The sequence below is a fragment of the Atractosteus spatula genome, chromosome 1 (assembly GCF_055471065.1).
Source record: "Atractosteus spatula isolate fAtrSpa1 chromosome 1, fAtrSpa1.hap1, whole genome shotgun sequence".
NCBI lineage: Eukaryota > Metazoa > Chordata > Actinopteri > Semionotiformes > Lepisosteidae > Atractosteus > Atractosteus spatula.
In genome coordinates, this window is record NC_142706.1 from 3,998,672 (window position 1) to 4,013,576 (window position 14,905).

At 39.8% G+C, this 14,905-nt stretch overlaps 1 protein-coding gene across 3 annotated transcripts in view; it reads right to left on the minus strand.

The window, feature by feature from the left end:
* The window catches only part of LOC148840435 (teneurin-3), a 276,657-nt gene that overhangs the window by 14,688 nt on the left and 247,064 nt on the right, over positions 1 to 14,905 (minus strand). For 2 of the 3 annotated variants that reach the window (XM_088919813.1, XM_088919821.1), the window contains 3 exons: positions 8,218 to 8,467; positions 2,706 to 2,938; positions 681 to 835 (listed from right to left, as the gene is read on the minus strand). In XM_088919813.1, the coding sequence (XP_088775939.1) occupies positions 681 to 835; positions 2,706 to 2,938; positions 8,218 to 8,467 (638 nt within the window). Of the gene's footprint in view, positions 1 to 680; positions 836 to 2,705; positions 2,939 to 5,012; positions 5,034 to 8,217; positions 8,468 to 14,905 lie in introns of all 3 variants that reach the window. The other variant, XM_088919804.1, reaches the window with a different exon arrangement.

Below are 14,905 nucleotides of genomic sequence, written 5' to 3' on the forward strand. Positions count from 1 at the left end.
TGCCTTTTTCTACTGGTGACAGAGCTGAGGAAGCACAATGGAAAAGGCCAAATGAGAGAGAGAGGGAGGGAGAGAGAGAGACAGGGCTGTGGTGTGATCATGATCTATGTTTGTAAGAGCGAACTAAAAAAAAATCCCTGGGAGTTCAGATGTAGCAGTAGGAGACTCTGAGCTGTGGCTAAGTTGTTTAGCTTCCAAGCAAAAGGGATGGTAGTGGACTGACATTAGCACAAATATGGTCGCCCAACCATCCAGTCACGTAAACTCATTTGGATAGTACAAGCCCATTGGCCAACCAAAGGAATTTGGATTTTTTTTTAGTCACAGTGCCAAATAGAGCACTGAATTAAAATCAATAGCTTATGTTAAGACCTACTTTACCCTAGATTCAGCTAACTGTAATTGAGGCAAGCACCCCAACAGAAAAGGAAGGCTGACTGGCACTTATTCTGTGTTAATGTGGGCAACAGTATATTCATATCAGCAGTGTATGAATACAAAACAAGAATACACGAGAGCATTCTGTGTGATCAGCCATGGGGCACAGGGTTAAATGCCAACTGTGGACGAGTTACCACAAGGTGGTGCTGTAATCATTCAGGTTGGCCTTCAGAGCACCAGTGTCACTGGCAAAAGCTGACGCCGTCTGGCATATTATAAATAATAAGCGCAAGAATCACCTGACTAATGTGCATGCTGGTGTCACAGGTCAGGGGGCGGGCAGAGGTGAGGTCATTTGACCCAAGGAGTGTGGAGATGATGCCATTCTGATCGACCTTACGGATCATCGTCCCATCAACAAAGTATATGAACCCATTCTTGTCGACAGCAATACCTGAAGGGAGAGAAGAAAAGACATCGAGGACTCGATTTAAAACCCACTGCATGACTTGCTAAGCAGAGCATGATTGCTACATGTGTTGGGTTTGGCTTAACAGTATTCAGGTCACTGGAAAAAAAAGGCAAGTTATTAATAATTCATACTCCGCTTTCTAGTATCAAATTACTTCTCGGGCAAGAAGAAGAATAGCCGTAGTCACAGTTTATTATGTGTGCGTGAGTGTGTGTATTCCAAGTCCTGGAAAAAAAAAACTTCAGAAGATCTATTTTTATTGAAGAGAGACTAGTTAAAATACAATTTAAAAAAAAAACGACTTTCCCTACCTGTAGGAAGGGTGAAATTGCAGCTTTGACCATTTTTAGATTAAACAGATGAAAGACAGCCTGTTGCCATGACTACACCATCCTGCTAAAATGCCAAACTGATAGAGTGGAGGCTAAAGGTTTCTTGTTCCCCAACTGAGACAAGAAAATCTGCTTCCTTCAGATTTTTTTTGGTACATGGAGGTAGTGCTCAGAGGAATATGGATTAAGACCTGACTCTCCAGGCTGTCATAAATCTTTTTTTTATTTAAAAAAATACAGTATTTGTTGGGTTTTTTTAAGCTTGGACAATATCTTTAAAACGTAGACTGGAGTTAAACAACATAATAAATTTAATATTTAAGATAGAACTTCGGTCCAGCAGACAGCTGCTTAGGCAAAATGTGACAAATAATGTTTGTCCAAGCAGCTTGCCTCTAGGTTAGTAAGAGGTAAATGGTGTATGAAGATGAATTTTGATTGTGGGGTTGTATATAATCTTGTGTAGCTGGACAGTTGAGAAGTCTGTAATGTCCACTGAAGATGTGGAAAAAAGACTTCAACCACCTATCAATATATTCTATCAACAGTGTGTTGACTTTTTTTCAAAGTGATGAAGGTTTTTATGTGTGAACACACACGTTTTTACTTTTGGGTTGACATTGATATCTTACATCACCACAACTTACTGAGGTGCAGAATATGTTACAGAAATTTTCCCTGCCCATATTTTGCAGTTTAAAGAAAAATAAATCTTCTATTTTCTGTTCAGCATTATAACAGAACAATATATTAAAAAATGCAATGTGCTAAAATCATGTTTAAACCAGTGAGACCTAATGGATCTAAAACTGTTTGGACCACAGAACAACAACGACAATGATATACTATTTATGCCCACACTGTGCAAAAGGCACTCTCCGCACTGTGCTGACATACCCAGTCCAATTCAGAAACAGTCACTTCTTCATGGTTAAAAATCATAAGAAAGGTTACAAACATGAGGAGGTCATTAGGACCACCTAGCCTGTCTGGCTGTTTAATTGGCTATTAGCTAACTGATCCAGGTATCTCTTCCATCTTCTACAGTATCTCTTTTTTTTGTTAAGTTGTACGGTATGTTATTTAACTTGTTGTTGTTGTTGCTGCTGTTCCGTGTTTGTGTTTTTGGTGATTCCTTTAATGTCTTTATATCGGAGCACGCATGCAAATACGCACTTCATTGCACTTGGTCATATGACAATAAACTGAACTGAACAAACGTTTCCTGAAAGAAGCCACAGAATGGGATTCAACAATATGGCTGCGTAGCTTGTTCCCAACTCCCACACTCGATAAGGAAGTGCCTCCTGTTCTCTGTTTTAAATGCAGTGCCACAGAGTTTCTCCTTGAGCCCTCCTCTTCGTGTCCCATCGTTCAATTTGAACAACTCCGTGGGACTGGCTCTGTCCGTGACTTTGCGGATTTTGAACACTCATATCGGCAACACTAAGCATCAGCATGAATTGGGCTAGAAGAACCTGGTTTCAAACGCCTGGGCGCAGCTGAGCGGGAGACCGTACCTTTAGGACCCATGAGCAAGGCTTCGGTCGCCTTTCCCCCGTCGCCACATCTGGCCTCGTCGAAAGGCAAGCACTGCTCCCCCGTCCCCGCCACCACTTCAGCGTTCAGCAGCAGGTCCCTCGCCCCAGTGAGCAGCTTCGGCCGGTAGATCCTGCGCGAGTTGGTGTCGGACACGTACAGCTGTCCGGTGACGGGGTCGGTGGCCAGGTAGTATCTGTGGGCCGGGTTGTTGCTGAGGAACAGGACAGGTGACGTGAGTGGCCTTCAACACGAGCGGACAGCCGCTCAACGCGTCCGAGCGGCTGCGCGCGGGCAGCAGGAGTGGGTGTACTGGCATTTGTTGAGTTTTTCTAGACCAGAGCAGACTAGGAGATAACAGTAATGACAATGAATTTGACTTTGGTGTCTAACAGAAAGCCATTAAATGTCTACCTCCTCAACAGACAAGGAAGGAATTCTAACACTTGGCAGGAAAAAAAGGCTCTGTGTCCAAGTGAACATAATAGGATATGACTGGAAATCACTATCAAGTGACAAGGCATTAATGACGCCTTCAGATTGTCAGATCATTTCAACCATTATCACTTCTCATTGCTTGTTTGCCGATGGAAAATAATGCAGTGATATTCATATTATAATGAAAATCAGCAACTAATGCTGCATTTGTCAGGCCATGTTCATTTGCATCTATTAAACCTGCTTAAAATCCTGAAAAGCTATTTCACAAACAGTGAGAAGGGCTTTTAGTCCCAAGCATTCTAATACAAATTCATGATAAACAAACAACAGTTTACTCAAGTCTTTATTTTCCAGCTATACAGCTACAACAGCATCTCTCCTGAGTGAGGACAACTTGGACTGTAACATGAATTTGAAACAGAAAATAAATCCAATCTGAGATTCATTTTAATAAAGAGAGGAGCTGCTCCAGGCAAAAACCAAAACACAAAAAAGCCATTTTAAAGTTTTGCCCACTTTTTGCATGTTAAATAACTGCTTGATCTATCTGTTGGCATAATGATTGGAAATTAAGAAAAACAAATAATATAAATCAACAAATAAATAACTTAGGGAAGACTCAAAGAAAGGGAATGTATAAAACAAACATCTGTGATAAATAATTTACAATGCTGATCATAAGATGCTCTGTTATGCAGTCATAAAAAAGAGCTTCATTAGATGAGGATGAGGTCGATAGTTGCTAATGTTTTTATGAGGCTCTGCAGAATATCAGTCAATAGTGGTCGTCTTTATGACACTTTCAAATGGAGCAAGTTGTCTGGGAATGTGTTAAAATGAATAGTTAAGACTCTGAGCTGCATAAACTATTAAGTACCAAGATGTCTGCGGTACAAATGAGCTGGATTCTCGTAAGATTAATAATACAGAAAAAAATGGGTTTCACAAAAATAAAAAAAGCCGGGACATATTCTATTAACTCTTTCGTAACCGTAGGCTTATACTTTACAAGGCACGTTCGCTTATATGAAGTATTTTACATGAGAATAACAGAAGCTGTACAAGCAAATTAAGTTAATTAATCACACTTCTTGCAATCGTGTGCACATCACAATTGTATATTGTCATTGAGACTCCCTATTTTTCAGCTAGATTTCTTGAACTCCAGACTACAGATGTACAGTAACAGACTGGAGCAGTTCTTAAGAGTGACAATCCAGATCACAATATCCTATCAGTAGATTGTGAAATTCCACAGCTTTTGCCTGAGGTAAGTCAAAGCAGTGCCCTTTTTTCCTTAAATGACTCCAGTGTCTGATAGTAAAGTGCCTGACGCCTGCTTGCGTTCAAAGAATCCCTTCTGTTTATCTCCATGCCAATCAAAACTGAGATCTGGTCTCCATCTTTCATTTACTGAATGTCCCTGTCTGTATCAGCTAGCGTTAAAAAAATGCTAGATTGTGACTTCTTGGGCAGATGTGATACTTATTCATGGAACTGAAACATACCACATTATTAGTTGTTAGACTGGGAAGCACTTTCCTCCTTTTAGCAATCTATTCAACGTTCAGAAAGAAAGCCCTTTTTTGTTTTGAGTCAGAATGTCTTAATTTAGGATGCTGTGTAAATGCTGCATAGAAATAGCCCAACACAATAACAGCAACATTTCCAGAAGAGCAGAAACAACGCAAAAGCCATATACAAAAAAATGAACAATTAGAAGTGCACATTTTGTAATGCAAGGATGAACCAAATGTATATGAATCAATGTAAAATTAGCTGTTGTGGAACATGTGCACACAGACAATACAACACTTAGAATATTTTATATATTTTCTCAGGCTTACCTATGTCTGAAATCTTTATTTCTTAGACGAACGGAAGCAGATCAAAGGAGAATAAAAAGCATGAATTAGAGAAAAAAGGAAAGGACACACAGAAAAGTAAGAGATTTTGCAGATTCACTTGACAAACTAGAATGAAATTATCTTTATTGAGAGAAAATGTCCGTCCGTTAGGAAGTACACCATTAGATCTTGCCGATCTAATCTCAAAGTGAAAAGCAGAGAGATTCTCTAGCAAAAAAGACTGGCAGGCTGGGGGCCGACAGCACAAACTGTCTTTGCAATGATACTGGGTAGAAATTATTTCAGCAATACTTTTATATCAATGGGAAGGAACAAATTTTACACCCGGGAGTTCACTAATATATTAGATCATGGACCATACTTAGGTTAACTAGCTTATAATGGGTTATTGATTGTGTCACATACAATAAAAAGCACACTTTAAAATGCTTTTTTTAACATGCTTGTGGCATAGAAAATCTAAGGAAAGCTGAAAAGGATGTTTTGTTTTTTTGTAGAAAGGTTTGCAATTTTTGCATGTAACATATAGCCTTTGATAATAGGAAGCATCAATTCTGCTAAAAAAACAATGGAATTAAGCAATTAAAACATTTGTGACTGGCTATACATTTGCAAGAAACGTGAATGGAGGGTGTATTTCATCTGAGCAAATAAGCTGTTATGGTTTGGAGCAGAATGTCACTGGATTTATCCTACAGCACAGAATTTGACACTAATTAAATATAATTCATGCAAATGTCTGCTGGTGACCAAAGGCTGAAATTTATCTTTGTGGGGTTTTAAAAAAGGCATAATTCATAAAGGTTGACAAGAACGTAAACAAACATCTCACTGCATATCTAAAATCTATGCCGAATAAAATGAAGTATTGCCCTGTTGTTTATTTTAGAGATCACTAAAAAGACTGAGATTTAAAAAATAAAAATAGACTGGAAATATTCTCTAGTGTCACTAGCTGAATGACAGACTTCTGCTCAGCTTATTGTCGCATTTCCTCAGCAAAATACAGAGCAAAAATAAGAAAGAAAAGGAACGTTTGAACCACTGTGACTCGGCTGTTTGAGCACATTCAATGGACTGAAAGGAGCCACAAGAGCAACGCTCTCTGCTGTTTACTTTCAGTGTTTCTAAACCTACCTGTGTATGCTTACAGTATACACTCCACACGCACACACATGTTTCACGTCAAAGGATAAAAGAACATGAAACACTACTAGCACCGCGGTCGTAACACAGATTTCATTGTGCCCAGCTGGATATAAAAATGTCACGCTCTTACAAAGAAACATAAAACAAGAACAAGCACAACAGAAAGAAACATGTGCTACTTCAAGGCTTCCTTGATTAATGAACAGATCGGGATGCCCCCACCTGAACTCTCGAGGGCTGTTTTGAGAATTGAAAGATTGAAAACACATGAAAAGTGGTGTCAGATGACTGAACCCTGACTGTTCTGCTTTTAAATTGGCTCAGCTGTCCAGTGATTTTGAATACAACCATCCCTGATGATGGTCAGAGCCAGTGACTGAGACACTGCAAATCTCAAATGTCTTCTTATTGGTAGTTTGTACTGTTTTAGTGGAAGAGCTTAATTCCATTTCTGGTACATAATAAAGCTTTTTACATTGAAATGATGAGAGCCTGTGCAAAGGTGACTCTATGAAAATGTTCATGCTCCACCAATTTCTTTCCTCCTTCTAAAATGTAAACGTATATCTTGGAGAAAAAATATACAGAAAACTCTGTATATTTACAGATATATATATATATTACCTGCAGGGAAACTGGTTAGAGGTCTACATTCCTTGGAGATAGACCAGTTAAAGCAAAAATACAAAGATAGCTTGTTCCCTTTCATGGTTTGTATTAAGTTGCACATGATAAAGATGACTTTCAGCCCAAAAGAATTTCTTGAAACCTAAAGTGACACTTCTGGTTTAATCCCACACATTACAGCAGGGAAGGAGGAGGAGGAGGAAAGAAATTGAGGACACTGCTCTAAACAGCAAATAGCCTGCCTATTTGTTTACTCGTAAGCATTTTGTTCACACAAAAGCCCAAACCAGAGCATACTCGGAAGGCAGAGGTACGAGAAAAGAGACTATTGTGACATTAAAATCTGGTAATGCTTTATTTGAATGAAGCTAAGAAAAACAAAAGTCATAAATCTTTCAGAAACACTTCACAACACGATATAAGAAGTTGCCTAATCCCTCACAACTATTTGTGCATATGACATTACAAGTACATGATTATTCGGCGTGCTTCATAATGAGACATAGCTTCAGCTGAAAGCTGAGATAGAGAGAAGCAAAGTGAAAATGATGGAAGACGCCATTAAGGACTTGAGAGCTGACAAGAACTTGCTGCAGATATACATTAGTTGCAGCAGTTTTGGCATGCTTATGTCAAATATTATTTTGCGATACAGTTTTTATGCCTGTTGTTTCACTGTGTTTATGATGGGGTCGTGAAGGTGTTTATGAGCCTCGTTGAAGAAAAGCATTACCCAAAACCTTAGCACGGATCCTGACAGGACAGTCCTTACTGCACCATGGGCATTTGAAAGTCTCGAAAGAAAGGAAACCAATCGCACACACCACTGGAGACACCCCCAACCCCACTCCCACATCCCAGATTAACTGTTCAAGCCCCTTACTCGGGGCTCTTGCTCTCTTTTAACGTCTCCACTTGGTATGGGACCCTTGGTGTCGGGGCTAGCTCCAAGCTCTCGAGGATTATAAACACGGGCAGGGCAATTATCGTTCAGAAACGGAACCGGCCGAACCGCGTGCATACTAAAGCAGCCTTTAATAGTAAACGATGCTGTACACCCGCTACACTCGCAACTTGAAAAATCTACCACCTGGTTGGACGTTTTAGAGTGCCGAAAGGCCACAAAAAACGTTTTCTGAGAAGTCATTCCGTCCGAGTGCTATGACTTTTTAAAACTTTGCCGTATGAGCCCCTTCAGAGCACCGTATTGGCAGCATATATACGATACATCCGAATCTTATGTATTTGGCACTGTGCTGTATTGTATGCTGCTGTTACGTATGTTGCGTCGACTGCAATAGCTCCACTGGATGTTTTATGTCCTCTCTATTGACACTGTTTTTCCGGTCGTCTCGGCGCGCGGGCAAGCGGGCGGACTCCGCCTCTCCCGCCAGGCCCCGGACCTAACCTCAGCTCCATGACGCTCGTGACGTTCCCGGAGGGAAAGATGCGCCGCACGTAATTGAAGTCACCGACGTAGAGGCTGCCGTCGATGCCGCAGGCCAGAGCGACCGGGGCCAGGAGCTTGTTCCCGTCGGCCTGGCCGTTGCAGCTGGGGCAGGAGATGCTCCGGCGCCGGCCGTTGCCCATGATGGTGCCGACCACGGGGGGCTGCAGGGAGATGAACTGGTTCTCCCCATTGCCCTTGTACAGGATTCCTGCAGGGAGGGAGGAGAGACGGGGGGGGGGGGAAACACCGCATGAGCTTGTTCCCGGACCTTGTGAGGACACGACCAGTAGAGAGGAAAAAAAAAAACCCTCCGCAGATCCGTGCGCATCCGAGGTAATGAATCCGGCTTTCCAGTCCTGCCTTTTTCCTGATCTGATCAAAGAAAGTACACATTCCCTGATTAAATTGTCTGAGTTCAATATCACGTCGGTTTACCTAATTGGTATTTTTAATAACCCTAATTAATTGCACTGCTGGAACAGCGTACCTTGAAAAGAGAAACTGTGGTGGAAAAAAGGAAAAGCCGAAGCAGAATGTGGGCTTGTTTGTGAAATTTTAGTGTATTAATATGGATTGCAGTGACGCTTTCATTACTCTCACGATCTGATAAGTCCATTACAAAAGGGGTCTGCTTACAAATGAGCACAACACAAAAACAATTTGATATTTTTAGAATAATTAATTAGAGTATTAAAAAACTAAGAATAACATGTTCTTGTAATGGTAAAAAGCGACACACTGCACGATACACATCCTGGCAGAGAGAGAAGGCTCAATACACACCCAAATGTTTTCCTAAACAGTCTTTTTACAGCTTTAAAAAAGCACGTTACTTTAAAAATGTTTAAAAACATTAACATGAGCAGAAATGCATCACAGAACCTATTATCTGTGCCACAGGTTTTGATTATCCAAATTAATTTTTTTGTTTTAAATGTATTTAAACAAAAGCAAGGAAGATATTAAAAAAAATAATTAAGTTAATTTTAGGAACATGTTGCATAATCTCTTATTCTACAGATCCTTTTTAAGGAAATCAGCAGTTCTTAAAGAGCAATGTACACACTGGATTATACATTTTCTTTTAACAATTAATTTGACTTTCCCACAAAAAATTAGATGCTATACTATCTGCATTACAAAATATAACAAACAATAGAAATATATATCTAATACATAAGTGCAGCTTTCGGTACACAATTTTTATGAGCTGTACTATTTTGTGCATATTATAATAAAATTCTTACAACATCAGTGAATTTGTAACTCAATCTTCAGTCATTTTTAAAAGTAACAAATGTACTGTGGGTACTTCTTTAAGTTTTAATAATAATAATAATAATAATAATAATAATAATATCTTATATTTGTACTTTTAAATACTGTTTATAAAACTAATATTTTAAATGAATATCAATTTAATACAATATTTAAATGCAGATTAGCATTAACACAATACGTACCAGTAATCCTATTATTATTAATAGCAAAACATGACTTTAACTTTGTAATGTCAAAAACAACTATAAACATTACAAAAAGGAAAGAAAAGACCAAACATGGTAGCAGCAACAATTATAACAACAACAAGAACTAATAATAATATTAATAATAATAATAATAGTGAGGGTTTTAGGATTATAGAAAGAATAAGAAAATATTTCAATTTTGGGACTTAGAAAAACAGATTCACATGGTAATAACAGGCAACTAAATAATAATAATAATAATAATAATAATAATATAAAGTTACTTAAAAAATCAAAACCATAAAATATTCGGTTTTGCATAAGAAATTGTCTGTTCAACACCATTTCAAAAGAAACCTGCTGCAGGCGTGCTCCTTTACTTCACTGCCTAACATAGTCGAGCAACACTTCACTGCTGTGACTTAAAATAGCTCAAATGCAGTATTTACTGCTAGCCTGTGGAGATACGTGGCAGACGAAGTGGGAACACGTTTACAAATGTTCACCGCGCCTAACCGCTGTACACCTGCAGGAAGTTTGAAGGGTCGTGCGTCGTTAGATCGGTAATTGTTTTTTTTAACAGCTCTCCGCCGCCTGATGCATCGCTCTTCCAGAAGATTATCAGTCTTGATACTGTCCCTATAATTTCATTCCCTGCTCCTCCACTGCTGTCTGCTTGTCTTTATCAAAGGTGAGCGAGCCCACTGGGAAACTAGATCGCAGAAACAAGACAACGCTTGGAAACGTTGCAGTCACCTTCAGGAACTGGACTTTTCTATTTAAATAAAAAGAGGCTTCATAGCAAGCCTGGGAAGGAAATATACAATACATCCTGTTTAAGGACCTAGCTCGTCTTTCAGATGTACATTGAAAAGACACACTATTGAAAGTATGATGATGTAAAATTCGTTAAGTTGATCAGTTGTATTATACAATTGAAAAAAATGTTAGAAAAAATAACACATGAAGCAAGACACAAGTCTGGATTACATGATGAAGCAAAGTCAGAATATATATATATTAATTTAACTTAATTTAATGTTTTTTTCAAATGTATTCGTTACAATAATGCTGTCTTTTTCACTGTCAATACTGTCTATTAAATAGAAAGTAATAGGATGGAGTGCTTTGTTTTATTTATTCCAATATAAATATTTTATTTCCAAATACTACTGAACTGCATTTTTAACATGATACATTTTTTTGACATCAACTGATGGAATCCTTGGACTTTTTAATCTTGTAATGGTCTTTCTCTAAAATGTTACCAAAATGAATTGTCATTCAAACCATTTATGACATTGGCAAGATTGATATTTAATGTGTAAAACAGTGCAATTCCATTGGGTAGCTTTGTACCAAACAAAAAGCTGCAACATATATAATGATTTATAATTTAAAATTGGCAGGTGAATTGAGGTTTTATTTAATCTGCACAATATATTTTTTTTAATCCATCACCAAATAAATACACACAATTATGTCTACTGCCTGAAATGTGAATGGTATAACTGGTCAACCTGTTTTCGAAACGATTCGTGACAGCTTTAAATATGGAAAAAGACAATCAATTTAACAATTAATTTAAATGGAAATTGGCAAAATATTCTCCATGCACTGAGATTTCAGAAATATGGTGGTAACAAATATAAACAGCCCTTTAAAGCAGATTGGTTCACTTTGAACCAAAGAAATAACCCATTTCATGTTTTCAATTCACCATTTGGGAAAACCGTGCTGATTTTTTTTGATGTTACTGCTGTCGCAGATGGATTTACGAGTTTCCTTTGAAAACTACCACTAACAGAGCTACCACAGTGTAAAAACAACCTCAAAAACTAAGCGATAGACTTAATCAACTGTTACACGATTATTTCTGTGAAGAATATTTGCCAACACAATTTAGTTCACACGGAAGAATTGTCTTGCCATGCTAATAAACTAAAGACAAATACGACCAAACTATCCTTAATGCTTCTTCTAACTTGAGTGCCCTAAGAGCTCTAGTCATTACAGATAAACATTAAAGTACTGTGCAAATATAACTTGTTTTTGTGGCTTCAAAGAAGAACTTCAAAGGACGATTACATGCTGTGAGTGTTAAATTATTCATACTCAGCAACGTGTTAGAATTTGGGCTCAACTGAGCGCAAGCTCTGTCCTCATTACTACATAGATCAATGACTCCATCAAGTCCCGCTGTATGAATGGCCAGCTAATACAGCTATACATACCCGAATGTCACAATAAATCTCAATTCACTGTAAACCATGCACACCACATGGCCATTTGTTCTTCTCTGCTTAACTTGTTTCATTGATTAATTGATTCAAGGAAGACTCCAAAGAAGACACTACAAAGACTATTAAACCCCCCAACACACACCCTGTATTCTTCTTCATGCAGTTTTATATGAATTAGTTCAGGTGGGGAGCTGCGTCAGCATGCAAAGGCTGCAAAGGAACAAGTAGTAGGTTTATTCCATGCTGGAAAAAAAGAAGAAAGAAAACACAACGTTTCAGCCGTGAAGCCTTCTTCAGGTTTTATACGAATGCTGCATTAACCAAGACAAATTGGTCTCAGATGCGGACAAATGCAGACAAAAGTGGACAAACGCGACACTTCCCGAGAAGACATACATGACCTCGACAACTATGTGCGCTTCCGAGATTCATATACTGTATCGGATTCTGGCATTGTCACCTGCTGATGAGTTCATGTAAACAAGGCTTTCTTAGGACATTATAGATTTGGATAAACAGCGTAAAAAGGCACACTTGGGCTTCTCAAATCTTACATGCGCCCTCCATGTAGATGCGGAAAAAAAAAATCACATTCCCAGTCTACCACGAGGTACTTTCTCATCACTTCATTCAAAGAAAGCTTGGATTTTTGAGAGATCAGAAGCTGATCAAATGGACAAGTGTGGAATTTAAATAAGCCCAGGCTTGTGAGCCTAGAATTACTGCACAACCGAGTTCAATTCAATTTAATTTATGGATCATTCACTACTTCCCAGCAGCCTTTTGCTGAAAGGGGCCTTTTCTTATTCCCATACTTTAAAAAAAAAAACAAACAACAGTTTTGGAGGGTGGGATGCTGGGCGGTGCAAAAGGCTAACACACCAGTCTATCACCCCTGGGGTCCTATCATTGAATGTGGCCCAGGCTAAATAAATTGGATAGTCTGAACTTCTCCCCCTCTGGCGTAGGTCTTTTTGTGAAAACACTGTTACTTGGTGAACCTGGCACGCCGCACCCCCAGCTGGAATGGATTAGGCTTGTGCGAGAAGGCATTCAGAAAACCGAGCCCATATAAACGAGTGGAATGCCACAGCAGTGTCTAAAAACAGCCACAAAAAAAGAAGCAAGGCATGAAGAGTGCAGTGTATTGAACCATTTCACAAAAACGAGGGCTCCGCTGTCAAATGCGGAGACACGAATCGATTTCTAAACTAAACGGGTTCCGCTGTGTTCATCGCCTCGGAGCTCGATTTGTTGTTTTGCATTTTTCGTCTGTCACAGAATTGGGATGTTTGAAGAAAAAAACAAACAAAATATAAGGCTCACCCTAGGAACTGAAGGGACTCCAACATGACTGTTTTGGCTGAGTCCTGCAGTGTCAGACATTGATCGTTGTTGAGGTCTGGCCTCTTGTCTAATAGAAGCCGTTAAAGCAGTGGTGTGCAACTGAAAGGATGCTTCAGGGCTGGGTGCGTTCCTGGCTGGTCCGCTTGCTGCTGAGAAGTGACTCACGGGCTCGAAGGGAGAGGGGCGCATGTGTGGGTGCACAGCCCTGCTGGCGAGACGTTTTCTACGATCTGTGTGCAAAACCACGCACTTGTCTACACCACCTGCATGGTGTTTGCCCAGTCTAAAATTTAACCTCAATCTTTATGAGCTATCCAGCCCGCTCTGTTTCTGATAATCCTAGTATTTAGGTATCAGCTCCTGATTATTTGTCTTGTTTTGGTTGTCCCCTGGTCCTTGTCCCCCCATATAACTTGCTTTTCGGCTTTCTATGTTTTCTCTCCCTTTCCCCCTTTGAGTTTAAATGCTGATTGACTTTACTGCGGAGTGCCAGGATGACTGGGGCCCTCCTCTTTCTGATGCAATCAGACATCTGTATAGCTGTCCTTTGCCAAGTAAACGTTTTCCAGTGACCCAGAGGGCTGAAGCCTTCTTCTGCACACTGTGTGTCCACAGCAATGTGTTGTGCAATGCATGCATACAGGCCCCATACTAAGTCAGCTTAGTATCCTGTGCTGATAACATACAAAAAAGTTAGCCGTACAAAACACTGAAGTGCACTGAAAGTTCAAATGATTTTGAGATGTGCCGGAAACGCAGCTTCTGAAGGCAGCTGCAGCCCGGGAACTGCAATGCGCCAGAACTTAAGGTATGTGGGAGGTATGTCTGTCACTCCCTTTGATCAAAAAATAGTTCAAACGATTCATAGCATAGTTTATATGGATCTAACAACCTTGAGATGGGTCAATGACATTCTCAAAATGTGCGCAAGCAAAACTAAGAAGTGGAAACACAGAACCCCCACAACACCTTCTGCAACTGCAAGGGCAAGGCAAGTCACACGTTCATTTACACCTGCTATTTTGCTAGTTATAAGCTTGTTCCTGCTGATCACTACCTCAGAATGTGTTTTCTCTTTTTTTCTGAAGCTAGCCTACGAGTAAAGGAAACTGAAGGGTAAATGATATGGTGAAGATGCTTTTCAGAATCATTAAGCAAACACCGGCAGGCTTTAGCGCAGTTTAGTCAAACAGTGTTGACGAGGCACTGCCAGCATCTTAACGCTGGGGCACGTCTCATGGGGGTTGGAGATATCTGGCTGCTGAAAAGCACGCCTGACGCTGCTGTTTCAACACCCCCTCCAAAAATCTTCATGCCGGGGTCTCTGGAAATCCCTACACAGGGATTGTAAGAGAGCCGGGGTTACTAGGAGGAGTAAGCCTGGTGACTGGGTTAATACACAGAGGCGTCCAGGAAAGAGACCTTGTTTGGATCCGAGAAAGATGTTCTCTTAAAGATTGCAATTTTGTCAGTGTTCTGCCTGCAATCTCTCGCCAACACCAGACAATTTGTCGCAGTGGGGGATACCAGATGATGACAGCTGCGCCCCGCGTGCCAGTTCGAGCTGCCGTTTACCTGATCTCGGCA